Consider the following 26,973-nt stretch of genomic DNA (forward strand, 5'->3'; position numbering starts at 1 on the left):
AATGCTGTTAAGCTGGGATATATCCATTTCAGAGGGTGAAACACAAGTAAGCTTATTGAATGAGGGATATGATGAATGTTGGCGCTTTGCATTTGCACTTAGTAAATTCGTTTTTCTGACTTATTATGGCTTGTGTTTATATTCTGATGTAATGTATGCTATTGCGTTCCCCCCGCCCATGTCTAGCAAAGAATCCCTGGAACAGAAGCAAATAATATAATCATATGCATTATTTATTGACATTTGAAATTACTACTTTAATATGTATGACCCGTATGCAAATGAATGATGTTTACACAGAAAAATTTATCCCACTTAAAGGTTAACACATTCGTAATACTTTGTCTCCATCTTCCTCTCTAACATCATCAAAGATCTTAATTGGGCTATGCCTATATAGTTTTATTAATAGTGTGTCTAGAGCAATGACGTGTTGGATCTGTGAAATCAAGTCATGGATTTCTGCCTCACACTTTGCATCAAACGCAGGAGCTCGCAGCTGCTGGATCATACACTATTCCCTGGGAGATAATTACTGTTTAACCTCTGTGATTAAAGTGATTTTCCATTCATATGTATTACGTTTAGCTCTTAAGGTGGGAAGCTCATCTTCTGTTTGCTCCCTCTGTGTTCTGCTTGACATGATTTGACAAAATGGCCCATATTTGTATCTTCTCCAAACAGTTACTGAGAGCCATAGGGCAACTTACCTGTAACAGACACCAGAAAAGATTAAATCCACACAATAGCTTGATAAGGGAGACTGTGGGCATGATGGCAACACCTCCCGTGCTGAAAGTACTATATGGGCTGTGAACTGCCCTGCTATTAGATGGATCCAAATTACATTATTAAATCATCTATAGCTGGCTATCGCAGTAAGCGGCATTGGAAGGCTAAAACAGGTAACAGCAAAGCCTGGGGAATGCCCAGGAAAAAAATCCAAGCCTACTTGCCAACCAGCTCACAGACAACCGAATTAACAACCTCTCTAACAGTATGCGTTAAAAGCAGGGGTTTAGTCCGCACGCATTTGCAAACGCATGCATAAGCCACAGAGCCTCGTCATGGCACCCTGGTATCTGTGATCTGAACACTAACTGTGTCTTTGGAGTGTTGGAGGAAACTGGAGTACCCGGAGGAAACCCACACAGGCACTGGGAGAACATGTAGATAGTGCCATGATTGGGATTTAAACCAATGGCCCTAGTGCTGCTAGGCGGAATCGCTACCCACTTAGAAACTGTGCTGCATGTTATCTTAGATGCCTCCTTCAGCGTCTCAGGTGTGCATGATAACCTTCAGGAGGTGGGAAGGCACAGGGCAATCTTTGGCACAATACAAACGAAACAAAAAATTGTTTGAAATTCTGTTCCCCTGCTACTGACCTTGGCCTGATACTGGACCTTGCCCTGCCTGCTTCCTATCCACGCTGCTGCCTCACCGTGTTCACCCAACAGAATTGTTTTGGAGGCTGTTGCATATATGTGCAGACATATCCAGATGTTTGCACTTACTACTTTCAGCAACCCCCACATACAGTTATGTGTCACTGATTATAGGATTAAACCTTTGTGTGGCAAAATCCATAATATCCAAAAATCTGCATCATAAACTGTGCCCTCGTAAATCCTTGTGTACACACAGCTTTTAAATAACTACATCTTACAGTACCTTTTGGTTACATTGGGAGTAAATATAGTGAACCTTTTGAAGATTGTTTTCCTCTGCATGCCAACATTCCTAGCCTTGGGGGGTTTCATACCTAGTAATCGTTTCTGTATATGCCCGTGGATAGAGAGTCTGTACTGAAATGAGTTGTTATTTCTTTAACATGTCAGTTGTTAACGGCAATGATTCTCACTCTCTTCAGGATAAGTGTTTAGTGGTGCAGGAGATAAAGATGGATCATTTTGATGGCCACATGTTGCTTTTTTCTTTTTTTTTTTTCCATCCCTGTCAGGTGCAATTTGTATTTCTGTAATTATTTTGACCTGCATTTTTTTTTATTGATTTTCAGCAAAACCAAGTTAACGTGTGAATAAGGAAGGTTGATGTGCTTATGTGTGAGGTTTTTGCTTGTGTAAAATACACCGTCTTATCGCCCTTTTCCCCACTGGCCGCTAAAGCCGATCTATTGCTGATGAAACCAGTTCTAGGATCCTTACTAGGCACAAATGATTTGAACACAACCTAAGGTGTTTTTAAAAAATTTAGTAAAATGCATAGCTGGCAAGGTCAGTCTTAATTGTCACAGCTTCCCATAAGCTGATTAACCAAAAGCCTTCTGCTTATGGAAGAGGGTAGCTGGAGAGCAGAAGGATGACCTCAGCACTGGCTATGGAAAAGAATAGTAATTGCCCGGGAATATCCAGCCCAATTTCTGTGTTTCCCTCAAGAAGTGTTGGCCAGGGAAGGATTGGAGACAAAGTGCCTACAGAAACAAGGTCCTTTCCTATCTGGAATGTGTGAAGATATTTTTGTGTTTGTGGGCATTTTTGGTAGATTCTCAAAAATAGTGCAACTCCCACTCACACCATCACCTTTCTTCTTATCTGAACATGCATACCATTTACTAGAGGGAATCGAGAAGCTCAGACTGGATCTGCACTTATGTCCAAAGTGGCAAGTAATGTGTTGGGACAGGGGGTCCCAAGAGATGACAAATGTGATTATTTGGATTAAATGGGAATCTGAACAATGAACATATTGTATGTGGATATGTTTGATAAGTGGCTGTCTGACTGTCTGGAGTTCATACAGGGCTTACTTGAGACCAGTCTTCTGTGTGGTAGATGGTGACTTCTCAAATACTTCCCTACCGTGTTCCAGTTTGATTCCCTCCACCATTTAACTCTTTACTTTTGACTAGGGATGGGCCGAACAACACCCACCCCCCCCCCCCACCCCCCCCCCCCCCCCCCCCCGGGTTTGGTTTGCACCAGAACACCACACCACGGCAAGAAGTTCTACATAACATGCGAGAACCCTTCGGTCTGGTATGGATATTAAGGGGAACTCCACGCCAAAGTGTAAAAAAAAATTGGCATGGGGGCCCTCCAAAATCCATACCAGACCCTTATCCGAGCATGCAGCCTGGAGGTCCGGATGGGGGGGGATGAGCGAGCCCCCCCCCCTACTGAACCATACCAGGCCACGTGCCCTCAACATTGGGTGGGTGCTTTGGGGTCTCCCCCAAAGCACCTTGCCCCCAGGATGGCGGGGCCACCCACTGATGTGACTGGATGACCCCGCCCCCTCTGACGTCACATGACGTCAGAAGGGGGCGGGTCACTCAGTTACGTCACAGAGTGGCCCCGCCCTTGCCTATATAACAGCTGTCTAAGCCAAGAGACAGCAGTCGCCGGGTGACCTCCCATCGAGAGAAGAGATTTTTAAATATTTTATTTTTTTGTGTCCGTCGGGAAGCGTGATTGAAGATGGATGGGCATGACGGGAAACTTTTTTTTTTTTTACCACTTCAATACAGGGCACTTATACACCCTTCCTGCCCAGACCAATTTTCAGCTTTCAGTGCTCTTGCACTTTGAATCCCAATTACCCAGTCAGCAACACTGTACCCAAACAACATTTTTATCAATTTTTTTTCACACAAATAGAGCTTTCTTTTGGTGGTATTTAATCAACACTGTTTTTTTTTTATTTTCTGCGACATAAGTGAGAAAAGAACGAAAATTTAGAAAAAAAAAACTTTTTTTTTTAGTTTCTATGATAAAATTTTGCAAATAAGTAATTTTTTTTTCATAAATTTGGGTCAAAAGTTATACTGCTACATATATTTGGTAAAATAACCCAAATAAGTGTATATTATTTGGTCTGTGTGAAAGTTAGTCTACAAGCTATGGTGCAAAGGAAAGTTGATCACACCTGATGTACTGATGGCCTTTCTCATTTCTTGAGGCCCTGAAATGTCAAAAATGTACAAATACCCCCCAAATGACCCCTTTTTGAAAAGTAGACAGCCCAAGGTATTTAGTAAGAGGCATGGTGAGTTTTTTTAAGTTGTATTTTTTTCCAACAATTCTTGGGAAAATTAACCACTTCAATACCAGGCACTTAGACACCTTCCCGCCCAGCCCAATTTTCACCTTTCAGCGCTGTTGCAATTTGAATGACAATTGCGCAATCATGCTACATTGTACCCAAACAAATTTTTTATCATTTTGTTCCCACAAATAGAGCTTTCTTTTGGTGGTATTTGATCACCTCTGCGGTTTTTATTTTTTGCGCAACAAATAAAAAAAGAACGAAAATTTTGAAAAAAAACAAGTTTTTCTTTGTTTCTGTTAAATTTTTTTGTAAATAAGTACGCTTTCTCCTTCAATAATGGGCACTGATATGGCTGCACTGATGGGCACTGATACGGCGGCACTGATGGGCACCGATGAGGTGGCACCAATGAGGTGGCACTGATGAGGTGGCACTAACGGGCACTGATGATGGGCACTGATAGGTGGCACTGGTATGCGGCACTGATGGGCACTCATAGGTGGCACCGATGGGCACACATAGGCGGCACTGATGGCCACTCGTAGGTGGCATTGATTGGTATATATGGGTGGCACTGATGGGTACTTATGTGTGGCACTGATGGGCACTGATAGATGGGCACAGATGGGCACTGACAGGTGGCACTGATGGGCACTGACAGGTGGCACTGATGGGCACTGACAGGTGGCACTGATGGGCACTGACAGGTGGCACTGATGGGCACTGACAGGTGGCACTGATAGAGCATTGCTGGGCAGATCTGGGCATTGCTGGGCAGATCATGGACATAATAGTGCCAATCAGTGCCCATTTGTGGGCACTGATTGGCACAGATTGGGCACATGTGGATGGCTATGGGGTACATACCTGGCCATCCACGTTGCCCCTTCCCTGGTGGTCCTAGTGGCATCCCTGGTAGTCCAGTGGGGTGATCTGAGGGGGGGCTGCGCTGATAAACAATCAGCGCAGACCCCCCCTGCCAGGAGAGCCGCCGATCGGCTCTCCTCTACTCGCGTCTGTCAGACGCGAGTGAGGAAGAGCCGATCAACGGCTCTTCCTATTGACAGCGTGATCAGCCGTGATTGGACACGGCTGATCACGTGGTAAAGAGCCTCCGCCGGAGGCTTTTTACCAAGATCAGTGTAGCGGTGTGTCAGACTGACACACCGCTCCACCGATCGCCGCGGCATGTTATCCTGCTGGACGTCATATGACGTCCAGTCAGGATAACAGAACCACTTCCCGGAAGTCAATCCGCTATAGGGCGGGAAGTGGTTAAGAAAGATTTTTTTTTTTTTTTTTTTTTTCACTAAATTTTCATAAGTTTTATTTCTCACACACAGCATATGCATAATTCCAGTTACACCCAAAATTCATTCTGCTACTCGTTCCTAGTAGGACGATACCATATGTGTGAGACTTTTACACAGCCTGGCCACATAGAGAGGTCCAACGTGCAGGGAGCACCGTCAGGCGTTCTAGGAGCATAAATTGCACATAAAATTTTCTAACTACCTATTATACTTTTGAAGGCCCTGGAGAACCAGGACAATGGAATTACCCATAAAATGACCCCATTTTGGAAAGCAAACACCCCAACGTATATTCTATGAGGCATAATGAGTCTTTTGTAACGGTTCATTTTTTTTCCACAAGTCTGTGGAAAGAAAATAAAAACTTATTATTTTTTTATTTATATATTTTACAGAAAGTGGTCAATTTATTAGATATTTCTAACACATAGCATGTACATAGCAAAATTTACACCCCAAAATACATTCTACTACTCGTCCCGAGTATGTGAGACTTTTACACAGCCTGAGCTGGTGACAGGTACATGGGTATTCTGATGGGCTGGTGACAGGTACTCGGGTACTCAGATGGGCTGTTGACAGGTCCTCTTTATTACTGGGGGGATCAGTGTGATTTGTGTGCACTGTAATCTCCTCCTCACGCACGATCGGTGTGTGAGGAGGAGAACCCAGTAGCAGCACGTTACCGCGGTTTGTTTACATTCTGTGAACGGCTGTGATTTGGACACAGCCGGTCACGTGATAAAGAGCCAGTTTTTATTGGTTCTTTACACTTATCTGGGATGGGCTGTGTCTCGAGGGACACGCCTGATCGCCGCGCTCCGGCCCCCGGGGGGTGTTCCTGCGGACGTCAAATGACTATAGGTGTGTATGGAAGTGGATAATAAAGGAATTGTCAAAAACTGTCTGTTGTGGTTTTTACTTTTAGACACTTTTTTTTTGGTGATTGGGTACGGGTACAATGTACACATGCGGGGGGCAGGATCTGGGGGTCCCCTTGTTAAAGGAGGGTTCCAGATTCAGACAAGCCCCCCCGCCTGCAGACCCTACTTTTGATATTGTGGAACTTAAGCTGAAAATCCAAACAGAATTTTGTGCTTGTCATTTTAAACCTGTCTGTGGCAAACTGCAACTCACTAGAACGTGACAGCAACCGCACAACTGATGATTACAGAAACGTTTCTCTAGTAATCTTTTGTGATATCCCCTCTGCTTCCATTATCAATTTCACCATTCTAGCCATGTGCAAAATTTCTTCTACATTTTGCCTTATGGAGTTGTAACAGACTGTGCTGCCTTACTAAACATTTTCAGACTGCCATCTTAGACTCTGATCTGCAGTCGCCATGGTGCTGCACATACGATCAGCTATGACACCAGCCATTTGATGGCTTGACAGTTCGGTTGAGAGCCAACACAGGCATGCTAGTAACTGAAACCATTATCATTCAAGGCCTGCCTTGAATGTAACTTTTTGGAGATTGTTAAATCAGTGGGTTTAGATCCACTTTAATGCTTTGCTTTAGTAACTGTCAGATGTGAACATGTTTAGTGACAGTTAAGAGAGACACTGAACTACTGTTCTGAATACTGGAAAAAGATAAGAGGAAAAGTGTAATCATGTTCTAAAGTCCAGAGATAAACTAAAAAGTCTGGCAGTGGCTTAAAAAACAAAACAAAATGTTTAATTTGTGAAGTCTGGGAAAACTATCTTGAGTTCATAAAGCTGACAAAAGAACGGGAGTGGAAACCTTGCAAGTAGATCTGAACAAATTAATGGGGTGGGCAACTACATGGCATTAATGAGGTTTAATGTAGAATAATGCATTTGGGTGGCAAAAATATGAATGCAATCTACTCACTTTCAGTCCAGGAAGGATGTACTGAAAATGGAGTGAGTACAAAGAAGGACAACAAAACGAATAAAGGGACTGGAGGACATTAGTTATGAATAAAGGTTGCGAGCACTGAACTTATTCTCTCTAGAGAAAAGACACTTGAGGGGGGAAATTATTCCAATTTACAAATACTGTACTGGTGACCCCACAATAGGGGTAAAACTTTTCCACGGAAGGGAGTTTAACAAGACACGTGGTCACTCATTAAAATTAGAAGAAAAGAGGTTTAACCTTAAACTGCGTAGCGAGTTCTTTATTGTAAGAGCGTCAAGGATGTGGAATTCCCTTCCACAGGCGGTGGTCTCAGCAGGGAGCATTGATAGTTTCAAGAAACGATTAGATAAGCACCTGAATGACTGCAATATACAGGGATATACAATGTAATACTGACATATAATCACACACATAGGTTGGACTTGATGGACGTGTTTCTTTTTTCAACCTCACCTACTATGTAACTATGTAGCATTCACCTATAATTTTATGGAAAGATAAAGACTTCTGATTGGCTACAAGGGGTTTCAACACCTTTGTTCTTTTCTCCTCCAGTTTTTTGTCATTCTGTCTATAAGCGATTTTTAAATAGAAAATAGTGTTTGTACATTACACTATGGTTTAGGAAAGAAAACACAAATGATGGCGATCTCTTCTTAATTCATGGAAATTTGCCAAGTGCTCTACCCGCTAATACAAAAACTGTAGTATTGTAGGTAAATGCCAGCTATGTAGTAATGGCATGTTAGCCAATATCTGATCTAATTATAGCTTTGATTAAAAGAGGGCGTGGGTTGTAAGTAGAAGCCTGGAAATCGTTCCAGGCAGATAAATGAATTAGAGATGTATATCAGAAGAGAGATTATTTGTGCTTGCTGGTGTCCTGTGCCAAGAGTCTCAGTTGGATTCTCAGTTTTTTCTCAGTACCAATATGTTTACGCTACACTCCATCTTTCATATATTTTGCATTTGCTTCCAGTCTCAAGTCCCACAGTGTTCAGTAATATTATAAATGTGTACCGCTATTGCTGTCTTGGCTTAACTTTGATAAACAATACTTAATGTTTTCTTTTTTTTTTCCAGGGATTGTGGTGCTGGGACCTGTACAGATAAATCTAGTATCATGTATGCATGGGCTAGGAATGCCCCCCCGACCAAGCTTCCAAAAGGTAGATTACTGAGTCTTGTATTATGAATGTAATTGCTATCAATACTGTGATGTTTCAGTATGGAAAGATAAATTATTTAATTTATTTACTTTTAATCCAAAATGAGCATACCTTTTAAAGAGGAAGTAAACCCTGATGGGTTTTACTTCCTCTTTATTTCCCTGCAAAGGTAAAGCATAATGGGCTACTATGCATCGCATAGTAGCCTATTATGTGTCACTTACCTGAAACCAAAGCCTGTGATGTCACTGCTGTCCCCACTAGCAGTGAGCGTCCATCTTCACCTCTCTTCCTTCCGGGCCGCGAACTCCGGCTCTGTGACTGGCCGGAGTCGTGTGACGTTACTCCGTGCATGCTAGTGGGAGCCGCCAGTCATGGCTTGACCCCAATTAGAAACGGCACAATATGCCCTCTCTAAGATGCGCATGCGCCATAGACATCGGTGCATGCGCTGTAGTCATCGACGCTCGGCTTTTTTGTAATTTATCTCCTAAATCGTGGAGGTTTAGAAGATATTTCAAGCACCTACAGGTAAGCCTTAATATAGGCTTACCTGTAGGTAAAAGTGGTTGTACTACTTTAAAGGTTGCTTATACTTTTAAAATGCATTAGGTGTTGAAATATATTTAGGGACATCAATGCAATTATAAGGTCTTATCTTTTCCTATGTTTTCAAAGATGTTGTCTCAGGCCCACTGTAAACGTTGTTTGCATTCAGCCTGTCAAATTCTGCATTGTACCTACACATAAGTATTTAGAACAATGAAAGGGATCTTTACTTTTGATTCTTTGTTTGATTCTATGTCTTCACGGCCAAGAACCAAAAAAGATTTTTGATGGAACTAGTACTCATGTAGTTATTAGAGATCAAAAACTGCAAGGAGCTGGTAGCCCTGCATGAGTGTAGCTGCAGAATAACAGGTGCCGCTTCAAGTTATTCTAAAGTCTTGTTTTTTTTTCCTATAAAAATAATAAACATTTTATACTTACCCGCTTTGTTGCAGTGGATTTGCACAGAGGAGCTCCGATCCTCCTCTTCTCAGGTTCCTCTTCTGTGCTCCTGGCCCCTTCCTCCTGTTCAGTGCCCCCACAGCAAGCAGCTTGTTATGGGGACACCCAAGATGAGTCTCGGCTCCCTTTGTCCATTCAGACACGGATCCCTGACCCGGCCCCTCCCCCCTTCCCTGATTGGCTAGCTGACTTTGACAGCAGTGGGAGTCAATGCTGTGTCTCAGCCAATCAGGAAGGAGAAACTCTGATGGCTGAGACATACGTAGACATCGCTGGACAGAGGGGTTCCTCAGGTAATAGGTGGTGCTGGGGCATCTGCTGCACACAGAAGGCTTTTTATCTTAATGCATAGAATGCATTAAAGTGATTGTAAAGGCTCGCTTTAAAATAAAAAAAAATAACAAACATGTTATACTCACCTCCTCTGTGCAGTTGGTTTTGCATAGAGCAGCCCCGATCCTCCTCTTCTCGGGTCCCTCTTTGCTGTTCCTAGCCCTCCCTCCTTTTGAGTGCCCCTCAGCCAGCAGCTTGCTACAGGTTGTCACCAAAGCCGAGTCGGAGCTCCATGTATCCATTCAGACATGGAGCCCCGAACATGGCCCTGCCCCCTCTCTCCCCTGATTGGCTGACTGACTTTGACAGCCACTGGAGCCAATTGCGTCACTGCTCTGTCTCAGCCAATCAGGATGAGGGTACTGGATGGCTGAGGGGATTGTGGACATTGCTGGAGAGAGAAGGAGCTCAGGTAGGTAATTGGGGGATTCTGGGGGGGGGCTGCTACACACAGAAGGTTTTTTATCTTGATGCATAGAATACATTAAGATGAAAAAAACCTTCTGCCTTTACAACCCCTTTTAAGAACAAGGACAGCAAAGTGGATACCTCTAGATGTGCACTCTGCTTTTCACAATTTGTTGTCTGGCATCCTAGGGCTTGGTTAACCACTTCAATCCTAGGGCTTGGTTAACCACTTCAATACCAGGCACTTAGACACCTTCCTGCCCAGGCCAATTTTCAGCTTTCAGCGCTGTCGCAATTTGAATGACAATTGCGCGGTCATGCTACACTGTACCCAAACAAATTTTTTATCATTTTGTTCTCACAAATAGAGCTTTCTTTTGGTGGTATTTGATCACCTCTGCAATTTTTATTTTTTGCAAATAAAAAAAGACCGAAAATTTTGAAAAAGTTTTTTTCTTTGTTTCTGTTATTTTTTTTTTTTTGTAAATAAGTATGCTTTCTTCTTCAATGACAGGCACTGATATGGCTGCATTAATGGGTGCCTATGAGGTGGCACTGATGGGCACTCGTAGGCGGCACTGATGGGTACTTATGGGTGGCACTGATGGGCACTGATAGGTGGGCACTGATGGGTGGCACTGATGGACACTGATGGGTGGCATTGCTGGGCATCCCTGTTTTGTAATGTGCCACAGAGGTGCCAGTCAGTGCCTATTTGTGGGCACTGATTGGCACATTTTGGGCATATTTTTTCACATGTGGATGGCCATGGGGGATGTACCTGGCCATCCACATGCTGGGGGCTTCCCTGGTGGTCAAGTGTGGGCATCTGAGGGGGGCTGCACTGATAAACAATCAGCGCAGACCCCCCCCTGTCAGGAGAGCCGCCGATCGGCTCTCCTCTACTCGCGTCTGTCAGACACGAGTGAGGAAAAGCCGATCAATGGCTCTTCCTGTTTACATCGTGATCAGCCATGATTGGACACGGCTGATCACATGGTAAAGAGCCTCCGCCGGAGACTGACACACCGCACCACCAATCGCCGCAATGCGCGCCCCCACGGGCGCACGGCGGCTGTTATCCTGACTGGGTGTCATATGACGCCCAGTCAGGATAACTGAACCACCACCCGGCCATCATTCTGCTATAGGCCGGGCGGGAAGTGGTTAAAGAGATGTAGTGTGTAAACCAGCAGTGAAGATATTAAATGAATAGAGTAAGATGAGCAGATGTTATCCTTAGCAGCAGTTACAGTGCTGATGCAGACAAAATGACTGTACACAAAACAATGTACACTGGGCTAAGTCTGTTATGACAACTCTGCAATTATAAGCTTTTACCTATGTTTTTATCTCCTTGTGCTTTCAAAGCTGTTGGTTCCCTTGAATATGGAAAATGAGCTAATGTTTTCTTGAAGTACAGTTATCCTTTAAATGCAGTGCAAAACGTTTAGGTGTATGCTTGCTACGCTTAAAGTGATTTTAAAAATAAAAAACATGTAATACTTCTCTGATCTGTGCAAAGTGGTTTTGCACAGAGCAGCTCTGATCCTCCTCTTCTTGGGTCCCCCGTAGGCACTCTCCGCTCCTCGCCCCTGCCGTGTGCCCACCATAGCAAGTCGCTTGCTATAGGGGCACTCATGCAGGCTCACTCTTAAACAGGACTCTGTGTTCATTGACGCAAAAAGCGCAGCTCCAATCCACGCCCCCCCCCCCCGCTGTCTGCTCGCTGGCTGTGATGGACAGCCTCTGTGTCCAGTGGGGAAAGAAAGAGGCCCAAGAAAGCTGCTGCTCTCAGGCATGTCGCCAGATCGAGATCGGACTTGGGTAAGTATAAGCAGGAGCTGGGGAGTCTGCTTGGATATCCTTATTGCAATCCTAGGAGGCAACATAAGCAAGGACACATAGCGGCCAGTGGGAGAAGCTGGCATGCATGATCAAGGCCAGCTGCCTGAATACTTGAACCCAGAAGAGGCAGATGAGCTCCCTCTAATATCACAAAAGAGGATAGGACCTGGATCACAGCAGAACAGCTCTGGATCCACAGGGCACAAGAGTATTTGAATCCAACATAAAGTTCAGAAGGATTAAACAAATCATAAAAGTGAGGAAGGTGGGGGCAGTGTAGTTTCTCTTTACCTTTATGCAATATGTAAATGTAAAATGCACCATTAAAGTGGATGTAAGCGTGATTCTTCCAGCTCTGAGCAGTCCTCTTATATTTTTTCAGTGAGATAAAAACAGACAGAGAAATAGGAGTCTGTTTCTCCCCCTTGCTGTGAGTGACCGGTGATTTACATATCTCGTGCACGAGCCTGAGAGAGACATTCTGTGTACTTCAGATCCCCTCCTCCTTTCTTCTCCAGCTCTCCCAGGATTGGCTGCTCCACACCTCAGCATGATTGGGCATGCTGAAGTCATGTGGTGACTTTTTTGGGTTTTGACTGGATGTCAGTGATCATAGCAGGAGTTCAGTCTAAGAAATACACAGGAGAAAATGCATATTGACGCGGGGAGTGTACTGACATCACAACTCCACCCACCGAGCTCCAGACAACAGACCCTCCCACAGAATCTGCAGTTTTTCAGGGCCTCATAACAGACAGAGGGGAGACATTTGACAGGTAAGGATACATGCAGGAGGCATGTATATCCTTATAGATAACCACTATGGCAGTAGTTTTGAAAGTATGAGAGTGGGCTTACATCCACTTTAATGCGATACCTGTGTTTAAACTATACAGGGCAGACTGGCAGTAGAAGGTCAAAGTCGTCACTTCAAGGTGTCATACACACTTTAGCTTATGAAAATGTCCTACTTCTTGTGCTTCACTAGCGTGGGTGAGCTCATTATGCAAAGAACATTCCTGCTCAATGTCGGAGCATGTGCGGACCCTCAGGCATTATTTACTTTTTAACAGTATTGTATTTTAATTTTTACAGCTCATATTTGTTCAGTTTAGTTTTGGGAATTTTGTAGTCTCAAGTTTAAAAAGGCACCCACAATAAAACAAATGCTAAGAAGGTTGAAAAATGTAATTAGAAAAAAGTTTAGGATGCTTTATTGGAATAACCATAACAATGTTTTGCAAAACTGAGAAATGATGTTGTGATTCTGTTACAACACCTTGCTAATTAGGTGGTAAAATAGATAGATATGTTCCAACTAGACATTTGGTGTGATGCCTGATTCTTCTGTACAGTGTATAAAAGCATATAAATATACATTGTAACACAATTAGAACTTGAACAGTATCCATCCATTTCATTCGGCTTAATGCTATGAAGAGACACAAATGTGTGCCATACAGTTTATTGTTCTGGGCTTTTTTCCCTTCACTTTGCCTGTAAAATTTACGTAAATTGTTATTTTTACACTGGAAATTAAAGGCAGCCAAGTTATGTACTTTGCTGCCAACTGAGCTTGTAATTGTAAATGGATTAAATGGCTTTAAAGCAAGATTGAAACCACTGTTTAGAGTTCATCACTTGGAGGAAGCTTACAGAGTTTTTTTGCTTTTATTCTCTTGCATCAGCACAACAGTCACTTTAATGATTGCGCCAAATTCAACCAAAATTATTTAAATAAGTAATATGGAGTAGAAAATAATTCTAACATACCTTAACGTGAACCTGTGCCCAGATGATGCACATGAAATATAAACTTTTTTTCTAAAGAAGTCAAAACCATTTACAACAAGCACTCATTCACCTCTGTACCTGTAAGCATTGCGAAGGAGTTCATCTTTAAAGTTTATAACCGATGCACAGAAATTACATCTTTTTTTTTTTTTTTTTTTCCCCACATTATTGTCTATAGCAGCAGAAACTTGGAAGCTTGTCAGTCTTCTAATGTAAATAAATACCAGGTGCTTGTAAGATCCTAGAAGCTGAAACAAAGTTCAGGCCCCATTCACACCTGAGCATTTTGTAACAAAAAACACTCCCATGGTTTTCAGTTGTGCCCATTCACACCTCAGGGTAGTATTGCTGAAGCTTTTAGCTCAAAATGTACACAAACTTCTTAAGCTACAATTTTCGAGCTCCAAGCATTTTACATTTTTTCCCTAGTAACTAGCTTTCTAATGGCTAAAAAAACTTGTTTCAGATATTTGACTAAAAATAATAATAAAAAAACCCACTTAATCAAAAGATGCTCAATTTAAGCGAGCATGCAACCTCAGATTCACTGCTGGGAATTTTTAAGGATTAAATTAAGTAATTTTAGGGTTTTTTAACACATTTACCATTCATACATACAGACGGTTTGGCATTTTTGGGTGCCTGAGAGGCACAGGTGTTGCCAGCAGCCTATAAAATGTTTGACATGATGAAATATGCGGTGGCTGGACGCTGTTATGAGCTGTACTTGCAGAATTCTTGGGTTCAGTGCATGCTTCCTAAAACACCAGTGCCACTTGAAACAGTATCCAGCCACGTCCTATTTCATCTTGTCATAGATTTTTGCTGTCAGCGGGGCTATACTCTGCATCTGCATCTCCCGGGCGCTTGAGACCACCAGGATTTTACTCTGTATAGGCAAACCACATGTGTGCATGAGACCTTCCTGCTTGTTAAGAATATGTAAAAACCTTTAAAGCCTATTTCTGCAGAAAGAAAAAATCCTCACATGCAGTGGGGCTGCCCCCACAGCGCAAGGGATTACATTTTTGTTTAGGTCTAGGGTACTGGTTTTACTTACTTGATCCTAGCTTGCTGGAAGCCAGTGCTTTCCTCTTCTCCAGTACGCTTTGGCAGTGGACTTTTCCTTGGCATCATCATGTCTAAGGAAAGGCTATGGGCCCTGCATTGTACTTGATGACTTCAGAACACCTCATACTATCAGAACCTAGGGAATTAGAGGCTGTGGGGACCAGTCTGGCTGCACAGAGGGAGCCTGTAGGAAGGTCAGGTAAGTAAAATTGCTTTTTCCCATATCCTAAACCCGTGGTCACCAAACTGCGGCCCTTTACTTGTTTTATCCGGCCCTTTGGGCATTGTCCCCCCCTCCCCACTGTCAGCAACAGTGGGGCATAGTCCCTGCCTTTCACACCAACAGTGGGGCACCATTCCTCCCACTGACACCAATGATGGGGCACCATTCCTCCCATTGATACCAATGATGGTGCACTATTCCTCCCACTGACACCAATGATTGAGGTACTATTCCTTGCATTTACACCAATGACAGGACACTATTCCTCCCATTGACACCAATGATGGGGCACTAGTCCTCCACTTAATACCAATGATGCATTGGCATTGTTTACTCCCGCTGACACCAGGACATTTTCTTCTTCCACTGGCCACAGTCTGGCCCCCCTACAGTTTGAAGGGCAGTAAATCAGTCCTTTGTTTATAAGGTTTGGAGACACCTGTCCTAGACCTAAAGGAGCATTTAACCCTTGCAGTGTGGGGGCAGCCCCATTGCAAAGGAGAATTTTTATTTTCCTTGGAGTTCAACTTTAATATCGATAGTCTGGACACAGGTGCACTGTTAAAGTGTTACTAAACCCACAACAGTAAAATCAGTCTGTATATGCAGTAAAGCATGCTTGTTATACTCACTGTGAAACCTAAGGGCTTTAATCCTCTGCATTGTGTAAAAAGGCTGTTCCTGATCCTGTATGCACAGATCCTCCCCTTCTTGCATTGTCCCCAAAACATCTTCAGATAAGACTGAGTTAGTGGAGTCAGTCTGCACATGCTCAGTTTGGTGTGTATTGCTAGAGTGTTTTTTTTTCTTGGGAGAGTGTATGTGATCAGCACATGGCCTATCAGCACTGGCCAGTCAGAGGGTCAGGGGTCCTGTATCCTTATGATGTTCATGGGAAAATGAAAACTCCTCCTACAAGCTTTAAACAGACACAAATAGAAGTCACAAGACAGCTATATACTGCTGATAAGAAAAGGTATTTGGCAGTTTTTTAATAAAATGATTGCATTTCCATGTTCTGTGTACTGTGGGAGACCAGATATAGTGAATGCAGGGTCCTGGGTTTAGTAACACTTTAAGTGTGTGCGGTTACTTTGGGTTTTGTGTGAACTATATGGTGTAAAAAAAAAAAAAAAAATATATATATATATATATATATATATATATATATATATATATATATATATATATATATATATATATATATATATATACAGTTAGGTCCATAAATATTGGGACATCGACACAATTTTAATCTTTTTGGCTCTATACACCACCACAATGGATTTGAAATGAAACAAACAAGATGTGCATTAACTGCAGACTTTCAGCTTTAATTTGAGGGTATTTACATCCAAATTAGATGTACGGTGTAGGAATTACAACACTTTGTATATGTGCCTCCCACTTTTTAAGGAACCAAAAGTAATGGGACAATTGGCTGCTCAGCTGTTCCATGGCCAGGTGTGTGTTATTCCCTCATTATCCTATTTACAAGGAGCAGATAAGTAAGTGTGCTATTTGCATTTGGAATCTGTTGCTGTCAACTCTCAATATGAGATCCAAAGAGCTGTCACTAACAGTGAAGCAAGCCATCATTAGGCTGAAAAAACAAAACAAACCCATCAGAGAGATGGCAAAAACATTAGGTGTGGCTAAATCAACTCTTTGGAATATCCTTAACCACTTTAAGGACTAGCCTCGTTTTGGATTTTAGGTGTTTACATGTTTAAAACAGTTTTTTTTGCTAGAAAATTACTTAGTATTTGTGCAGCGGTCTTATAAGCACACTTTTTTTTGGAAAAAATTCACTTTTTTTGAATAAAAAAATAAGACAACAGTAAAGTTAGCCCATTTTTTTTTATATTGTGAAATATAATGTTACACCAAGTAAATTGATACCCAACATGTCACTCTTCAAAATTGCGCCCACTCGTGGAATGGCGTCAAACTTTTACCCTCAAATCTCCATAGGCGACATTTAAAAAATTCTACAGGTTGCATGTTTTGCGTTAGAGGAGGTCTAGGGCTAGAATTATTGCTCTTGCTCTACCGGTCGCAGTGATACCTCACATGTGTGGTTTGACCACCGTTTTCATATGCAGGCGCTACTCACGTATGTGTTCACTTCTGCGTGTGAGCTCGTCGGGACGGGGGGTTTTTAAAACATTTTTTAAAATTTTTATTTATTTTACATGATTTTATTTATTTTTACACAGTTTAAAAAAAAAATAAAATTGTGTCACTTTTATTCCTATTACAAGGAATGTAAACATCCCTTGTAATAGAAAAAAGCATGACAGGACCTCTTAAATATGAGATCTGGGGTCAAAAAGACCTCACATCTCATATTTACACTAAAATGCAATTAAAAAAAAAAAAGTAATTTAACCACTTGCCGACCGCCTAACGCAGATATACTGCGGCAGAATGGCACGGGCAGGCAAAATCACGTACCTGGTACGTGATTGCTTCTCGCGGGCGGGGGGTCCGATCGGACCCCCCCCGGTGCCCGAGGTGGTGTCCCATACATGTGGTATCCCCGTACTCAGGAGAAGCTGAATGTATTTTGGGGTGCAATTCCACATATGCCCATGGCCTGTGTGAGCAATATATCATTTAGTGACAACTTTTTGTAATTTTTTTTTTTTTTTTTGTCATTATTCAATCACTTGGGACAAAAAAATTAATATTCAATGGGCTCAACATGCCCCTCAGCAATTTCCTTGGGGTGTCTACTTTCCAAAATGGGGTCATTTGGGGGTTTTGTACTGCCCTGCCATTTTAGCACCTCAAGAAATGACATAGGCAGTCATAAACTAAAAGCTGTGTAAATTCCAGAAAATGTACCCTAGTTTGTAGACGCTATAACTTTTGCGCAAACCAATAAATATATTATTGACATTTTTTTTTACCAAAGACATGTGGCCGAATACATTTTGGCCTAAATGTATGACTAAAATTGAGTTTATTGGATTTTTTTTATAACAAAAAGTAGAAAATATTTTTTTTCAAAATTTTCGGTCTTTTACCGTTTATAGCGCAAAAAATAAAAACCGCAGAGGTGATCAAATACCATCAAAAGAAAGTTCTATTTGTGGGAAGAAAAGGATGCAAATTTCGTTTGGGTACATCATTGCATGACCGCGCAATTAGCAGTTAAAGCGACGCAGTGCCAAATTGTAAAAAGTGCTCTGGTCAGGAAGGGGGTAAATCCTTCCGGGGCTGAAGTGGTTAAAAAAAAGACATTGAAAAAATTGTGCCTTTTAAGACGTATGGGTGGAAGTGACGTTTTGACGTCGCTTCTGCCCAGCAGTGTCATGGAGACAAGTGGGCGCCATCTTAGCCTCACTCGTCTCCAGGCACAGCACGGAAAAGGACACGATTGCCTCCGCCGCTGCTGACAGCTCCGGTAAGCGGCGGAGGGCACCGGATCGTGGCGGGGGGCCCCTCTCCCACCACCGATAAAAGGGATCTCGCAGCGAATCCACCGCAGAGACCACTTTTATCTCAAAGCTGACCGCCGCACGAAAACGGGGATACCGGGGTTATGGCAGCTAGCCAAAGTTTGGACGTACATCGGCGTGCGGCGGTCTGCAAGTGGTTAAAAAAGAATGCATCGGTGAGCTCAGCAACACCAAAAGACCCAGAAGACCACGGAAAACAACTGTGGTGGATGACTGAAGAATTCTTTCCCTGGTGAAGAAAACACCCTTCACAACAGTTGGCCAGATCAAGAACACTCTCCAGGAGGTAGGTGTATGTGTGTCAAAGTCAACAATCAAGAGAAGACTTCACCAGAGTGAATACAAAGGGTTCACCACAAGATGTAAACCATTGGTGAGCCTCAAAAACAGGAAGGCCAGATTAGAGTTTGCCAAACAACATCTAAAAAAGCCTTCACAGTTCTGAAACAACATCCTATGGACAGATGAGACCAAGATCAACTTGTACCAGAGTGATGGGAAGAGAAGAGTATGGAGAAGGAAAGGAACTGCTCATGATCCAAAGCATACAACCTCATCAGTGAAGCATGGTGGTGGTAATGTGATAGCGTGGGCATGTATGGCTGCCAATGGAACTGGTTCTCTTGTATTTATTGATGATGTGACTACTGACAAAAGCAGCAGGATGAATTCTGATGTGTTTCGCTCAATTATCTGCTCATATTCAGCAAAATGCTTCACAACTCATTGGGCGGCCAATGACCCGAAGCATACTGCAAAAGCAACCAAAGACTTTTTTAAGGGAAAGAAGTGGAATGTTATGCAATGGCCAAGTCAATCACCTGACCTGAATCAAATTGAGCATGCATTTCACTTGCTGAAGACAAAACTGAAGGGAAAATGCCCCAAGAACAAGCAGGAACTGAAGACAGTTGCAGTAGAGGCCTGGCAGAGCATCACCAGGGATGAAACCCAGCATCTGGTGATGTCTATGCATTCCAGGCTTCAGGCTGTAATTGACTGCAAAGGATTTGCAACCAAGTATTAAAAAGTGAAAGTTTGATGGATGATTGTTAATCTGTCCCATTACTATTGGCCCCTTAAAAAATGGGGGGCACATATACAAACTGTTGTAATTCCTACACCGTTCACCTCATTTGGATATAAATACCCTCAAATTAAAGCTGAAAGTCTGCAGTTAAAGCACATCTTGTTTGTTTCATTTCAAATCCATTATGGTGGTGTATAGAGCCAAAAAGATTAGAATTGTGTTGATGTCCCCAATATTTATGGACCTGACTATAACTATCTATCTATCGATTTATATATATATATATATATATATATATATATATATATATATATATATATATATATATATATATATATAAAATTTGATTTAAAAAAAAAAAAAAAAAGTAGCTACTGCCTTTGTCTTATTCAGACGACCAATCACTGTTGACTCCAGACAAAGTGGTAAATGGCTGTGATTTGTGTCATGCCCCACTGCCCACTGAACTATTTTCCCTGGGTGGCATCACCTGTTCATCTTATAGGTCTAGGGAATACTGCTGAATGCTATCTGCTTCACTTACCTGATTTTTTGCTTTTGTCTATATGATTTTGCATTTATTTCATATGTATTGAACTGTGTCAGCACAACTCCATACTCCTCTTGAGTCCTTTGAGGGCTAAATCTATATTGATGGACGGGGTTACATGTGTATACCTAAATGTTTTTTATCCTGTGTATATGTGTCCTTGTATGTTAGTGCTTCATAATATTGTATTACCTTTTGAATACAATTTTTATACTGTTTACTCTTGTTTACAACTTATTTGTAATGGTGTAGATATCATGTAAAAAGATTATTATTGTTTTGTATGTCTTTTTAGTGTGCTCCTTTTTTATTTTATTTTTTTTATTTCTTCCGGGCAGTGGTGCCCGGTTATCCTTTGTGTGTTTCTGGATATTGGCTTAATAGGTAGTCAGCAAGGAAAAATAGTTTTCAACCAGGAATATCGCCAGACATTTCCTATGACATGATATTCTTTTTTCTTTTTTTTTTTTTTTCATTCAACCCTTGCCCTGTGGATGATAACTGCTGTTCCCTGATGTCAGAATCTCCCATTCTGTAAGACTACATGTGTCATACTCCATACCCCTATTCTCAGCCTCATTTAGATCATTAAAAAAAATATCCTTCATTTGTTTAGGTCGTATACATGTAGACAGAGTGGGTGATTTTTATATATGCATGGCATTCTAATATGTCAGAATATAAAATTGTGGGTGTCATTGCATTGAAGGCACAATTTTTGGGCTGTGTTCCTTATTGATTCCTTGCTACCTACTGAGTCCCAGGATTGAAACAAATACTGATAGTGAAGCACCAAGACATTTTTCTAGATCAGTTATCCACTGTGAAGGAATACTAGAATGAAGACAGCTGGCTTAGAGCAATTCACCTTTAAAAACACATCAGAAGTGAAAGCTCCTGTATTTCTCTCCTGATAAGTTTAAGTCCACAAGATGCACTATAATGCTTCATATTTTTCTTTTCTGCTTGCATTTTTCAGCGGTGTGCCTTTCAACAAGTCTGTGTGCTTCATTGATAAATGGCTGATGTGTTGATAAATTGTTGCTAGAGGTGACTTGTATAAAAAATGTATGTGAAAGTCATTTGAAGGAGGACAAACCCTATAAAAAGTGTTGACCATCCACCAATTGAATCTTTAAATGGGCACACATGCATGTACATCTACTATACTTATTGTGCTTTATAACCTTTTTTCACTGAGACTTTTATTTCTTTTGATATCTTCCATTTAGGTGTTGGCTTTAAAGTGGGAGGAAACTCTGGAATTAAATATTTTGTGCTCCAAGTTCATTACGGAGATGCAAAGGCATTCCAAGGTAAGTGGTCTTAAGCATGAGAAAAATAAGAACAGTCAACTGATTGTGCTTCACAGTTTCATGGTATCATGTTTATTCTAAAGCAGGGTTATACACCTGGAGTTTTTTTTTAAATTTTCGTTCAGTCAGTGGGTTGAAAACAAACAAAAAAAAACCTCACAGATCCCTTCATCCAGATCGCTCATGCATGCAGTATTGTATTCTGACAGCAGGGGGCTATTGGCTATCACTAAACAGATGTTGGTTTTCCTACAGGACCATTGGACAGAAGCTTGTCTGTTGAACAGACAACAGTTCACAGCATAAACCAGCTTATTTTCGATTGTGTATACCCTGCCTGATTAGAGAAGAGAGGCATCAATCAGGGTAGTGTTTCAGCCAAGAGGGTATCCACATTAAGAACCTATTCACACCAGGTGCATTGGGAATGCCCTGGGCAGCCCTAATGCCTGATATACTTTAAGTAGATACATTTCAAACCGCATGACAAGTCACACCCTATTGTCTGCAATGGAAGTGGTCAAATCACTGTGACTCTGAGTCGTACCGACTTTGAAAGTAGTTCAGGTGCGACTTGCATAGACATCTGTGCATGAAGTTGCACAGATGTCTTTAAAGTTGCACCTGAAGTTGCGCTGACATGGAGCTGTGAAGTTTCATGATTCCAAAGCTGTGTTTGGTGTGACCAAAGTGGAAGGGTAAAGCCCTGCGGGCCTATTGCACTTAATAACTCTCCAGACTGTCTTTATACCACAGCTGGCATTCTATTATTGGTGTCAGTAGGAGGAATACTGCCCCAAGGGCCAGATAAGGGCAAGCAAAAGGCCACATCTGGCGCATGGGCTGCAATTTGGAGACCCCTGCTCTACACTGTAGATGAACTTACTATATAAAAGAGCTGCCTACATCAAGCAGTTTGTGATCTCAAACAATTTGCCTAAATATTAGTTTTGTCGCTTAATGAAACACATAAAAGGCCTTTTGATGAAGCAAAAGATGATTAGAATAATGTCTACACAATATTAGGGCACATCAATGGCCGCTTGAACTATATAATTGGCAAAGATTTACTGATTTATGTTGCATGTACAAAGAACTGCAGATCAATACTTGAGCAGCTAATGTAAAGTCTCATCATTAATTTCCATCAGTAGGTTTCTGCTTTTTTTTAAATGTTTTTTTTCCATTGTCTTTGCATGGGTGGCTTTTAAAAGCAATGAATGAAAAATTGCTCACAATCCCATACTGAAGGACAAAAGTGTTTGCAATATTGCTTTAATTCTGAGTTCTCAGAGGGGAAATGCAGCCAGTTAATTAAAACGCACACATGTTATTTATATATATATATATATATATATATATATATATATATATATATATATATATATATATATATATATATATATATATATATATATATATATATATATATATACACACACGCACACACTGATCCACTTGCCAACATGTGAGAACATTGAATTCCTCTCTGCTATACTGTGTAGCCAGTTATTGGTTGGGTAAGCCCACTATTCAGCAATAGTCAGGTCTACAACTTTTCATTTTACTGGCATTCCCTTTGTCTTCTCATTGGGCAGGAATACACATTGGTAAGCTAAAGAGGTCTTCCCATGTTTAAGCCTGCTAAAACTATATCTGATCACAGGCTCATAAAGAACACCGTAACATCTCTGTGTTTCTCTGTTTGACATTTATTGTCCCATGCTTCGGTACTCCTATGATCTGTTATATGTGGCTAAGTGCAGTCAGGTCTAGTTCTGTTGCTTGCACAAAGTGTGGACAGCTGTTACAATATTTACCCAATACTTTAGCTGTCAGGACACACTATTTAGGTAGTACATTAAGGCTATATACTGACAAATAAGTTATATCATTGGCTGACTGATATACAGTGCCATGAAAAATTATTTATACCTCTTGAAATCTTTTGTCATGTTACAACCAAAAAATGTAAATGTATTTTATGCGATAGACCAACACAAAGTGGCACATAATTGTGAAGTGGAAGGGAAATGATAAATGGTTTTCAGATTTTTTTACAAATATCTGATACCCCCAAAAGAAAGCTCCAATTGTGTGATAAAAATGCTAAAAATGGCATTTGGATACATTGCTGCATGACTGCGCAATTGTCATTCAAAATGTGAGAGCACTGAAAGCTTAAAATTGGCCTGGGCAGGAAGGGGGGTATAAGTGCCCAGTAGGCAAGTGGTTATTTACCCTATATCCCCCCCCCCCCACCAAAAAAGTTAGTTTTATACTTGCCTTTCCATTGGAAGGCATGTTAAAGCTTCACCGCCTTGAAGCATTCTGGGAGTTTCTGCGGCCACTACTGGGTATGTCAAATTGTGTGGTTCCTCCCATCACTCACTGTGTCATTACTGTGTCCCATTGTGTCTAGCAGGAACCACGTCCCCCAGGAGAGAACACACCATGTGATGTTCCTGGAAGTGTCAGCAGTGACCCACAGAAAGCTGCAACCTTTTAATTAATCGCCCACCAGCTGGATCTGTTTTTCTGGTGGGGACAGGTTCATGTTAAGGCTCCATGCATACTTGTGCGACTTGTCATGCAATGTTGGACATCAAAGTCACATGCCAAGTGGTTCCCCATGCTTTCCATTGATAACCATTCATATATGTGCGACTTAAAGTTGCAGCAAGTTCAAAGTAGTTCATGCACTACTTTGGTCCGACTTTCATACAACTTGAAGGCCATAGAATGTTATACAATGCAACAGTTGTCTATTATCACTGGTCAAAGCCAAAGTCGTATCCAAGTTGCACCAATCCAAGTTGCATCAAAGTTGCAGTCCAAAGTCCGCGCAACTTTGATCTGCCATTGCTGAATTCTCATTCTGTGAATGTCAGTTGGCTGACTGTTATGCTGACCCTAATGTCTTTTGAGCCAATGACTTTGAATAGGTTTGCAGATAAGGATTAATGAACTAATTCTGACTTTCTTGAACTGCATGTTTACTTTTTGTCAGTGATTTGGAAAATATTGAAGGCACTGGGTCAGAATAATAACCAGAGGCGAGGTAAAGGTTAACTTTAAATTAGAATCACTTCCATCACAATTCTAAAAATAAGCGGTTTATTCTGCTAAGCTCTTTAGCGGGTTCTCAAGGTTTTGCCATATATGCTTCATGCATACCATATTTGTGCAATATTGCAGACTTACCTGCCAAACAGCTCCTTACAGCGATGCGGAAGCCATAATCTTCCTTCTTACACCGCTGCTGCTGACAATTTTGTCTGGTCTTTTTCTGGGTTTGGTGTCCTCAGCCATTTTGATTTGCCAGGCACAAAATAAGATCATTTATCCCGGCACAAAAAGTTTGCCGATAATGCACAATGAGCTGTGCAGGCAGGAGAGCAGCTTTTTTTTTTTTTTTTTTTTTTTTTTTTTTTTAACCAAAAAGACATACATAATCTTTTATGAAACAATAGTCTACCAGTCAGTAGTTTTTTTTTTTTTTTTTTTTTTGGACTTCAGTTACACTTTAAGTAGGTGCAGGAACACAGATTATTCCTCTATGCCCCTGGGTCAAATGTACATCCAGAACTACTATTTTAAATCATATATACAGTCCAATATATAATAGAACCATGTATTCCAACTGCATACAGCTATTTCAAGATTGCTGGCTATCATCAGTGACCACTTTTTAAAGTAAAGAATCAACACCATATAGGCTTATACAAATCCAAAACAGTTGGAACGTTGTGTTAAATCTACATATAAAAAAAATGAAATGATTTGCAAATCTCATGAACGCATATTTTATTCACAATAGGAAATACAAAATATATCAAATGTTTAAACTGTACCATTTTAAGGAAAAAAGAGTCATTTTGAAATTGATGGCAGGAACAAGTTTTAAAAAAGTTGAGACAGGGCAACAAAAAGCTGGCAAAGTGGTACTAACAAGGAAGAGCTGGAAGAACATTTTACAACTAATTTGGTTCATTGGCAACAGGTCAGTAACATGACTGGGTATAAAAATGGCCTATTAGAGAGTCAGTGTCTTAGCATTAAAGGTGGGCAGAGGTTCACCAATCTGTGAAAAGCTCCTTCTAAAAATCATCAAACCATTTCAGAATGATATTCAGCAACATAAAATTGCAAAGACTTAAAATTTATCATCATCTACTGTAAATGATATCAAACGATTCTTCGAATCTGGAGAAATCTCTGTGCGCAAGGGACAAGGCCGAAACGCAATATTGGATGCCACTGCATTAAGAACAAGCATGATTCTGTGATGAACATCACTGTATGGGCCCAGGAATACTTCTAAGAAAATAACCATCTGTGAACACAGTTCGCTGTACTATCCAAAAATGCAAATTAAAGCTCTGTCATGCAAAGAGGAAACCAAATCTGAACATGATCTAGAAACGCCACAGTCTTCACTGGGCCAAAGCTCATTTAAAATGGTCTGTTGCAAACTGGTAAATTGTTCTTTGGTCATATTAATTCAAATTTTTTTTGGCAACCATGAGCTCAGCGTCTTCCAGACTAAAGAGGAGGGGGATCTTTCAGCTTTTCAGCAATCGGTTCAAAAGCCTGCATCTCTGATGGTATGGGAATGCATATGTGCGTATGGAATGGGCAGCTTGCACAAGGCATCATTAATGCTGAATGATACTGTATCTCCAGGTTTTAGATTAGAAAACTCCAGCAACTGTTCTAAGTTCCCAGATGTTTACAGAGTGTTGTTAAAAGGAGAGGGGATGCCACACTGTGACAAACATTGCCCTCAACTCAACTTTTTTGGGGTTGTACTTTGCCAGCTTTTTGTTGTCCTGTCCCAACATTTTTGAGACATATTGCTGCCATCAATTTCACAATTACCTTGTCTGTCTTAAAATAGTATATTCTATCAGTTTAAACATTTGATATGTTTTTTTTATTTTTGATTGTGAATAAAATATAGGTTTATGAGAGTTGCAAATCATTGCGTTCTGTTTTTATGTAGATTTTAAACAGTGTACCGACGTTTTTGGTATTGGGGTTTTATAAAGAATAAACTGCTTTTTGTTTTGATTTTGTCCTGAAAGTGATAACTAATACTTTCTGTGAATGTTCTGGGGTGCTTTGTACTATTGATCTTGTACATTACTGAGAGGATATGTGGGACCCTGTTGCTTGGAAGATATGTATTTGTTGTCTCAATGCGAATGGTGCATTTCTTTGTGGCAGCTGTTCTGACTACAGTATTTCAGTAGTCATTGGACCCAACCAATATTTACAACTTACGCCCCATATCCTTGCTCCCCTCTTTCAAGGAGTTTGGATAACCGACTGAGCAACCACCTTGCCAAGAATAGCCTTCTTGTTCCCCTTCAGTCTGGATTTCGTACTCAACACTCCACAGATAACGCTCTCCTAAAACTAACACACGATCTACTAACGGCCAAAACCAATGGACACTATTCTGCACTCCTACTCTTGGACCTTTCTGCTGCCTTTGATACATTGACCACCCCGAAAAGAGGGGGGAAAGCACT

The 26,973-nt window shown here is 41.3% G+C and overlaps 1 protein-coding gene across 4 annotated transcripts in view; it reads left to right on the forward strand.

Annotated features, from left to right (window-relative positions):
* PAM (peptidylglycine alpha-amidating monooxygenase) overlaps positions 1-26,973 on the forward strand; it is a 331,085-nt gene that overhangs the window by 135,237 nt on the left and 168,875 nt on the right. For all 4 annotated transcript variants that reach the window (XM_073624571.1, XM_073624572.1, XM_073624573.1 and 1 more), the window contains exons 6-7: positions 8,300-8,385; positions 21,353-21,436. In XM_073624571.1, coding sequence (XP_073480672.1) covers positions 8,300-8,385; positions 21,353-21,436 — 170 coding nt within the window. The remainder of the gene's footprint in view (positions 1-8,299; positions 8,386-21,352; positions 21,437-26,973) is intronic.

This window comes from Aquarana catesbeiana, linkage group LG01 (genome assembly GCF_042186555.1).
Source record: "Aquarana catesbeiana isolate 2022-GZ linkage group LG01, ASM4218655v1, whole genome shotgun sequence".
NCBI classification, from domain to species: domain Eukaryota; kingdom Metazoa; phylum Chordata; class Amphibia; order Anura; family Ranidae; genus Aquarana; species Aquarana catesbeiana.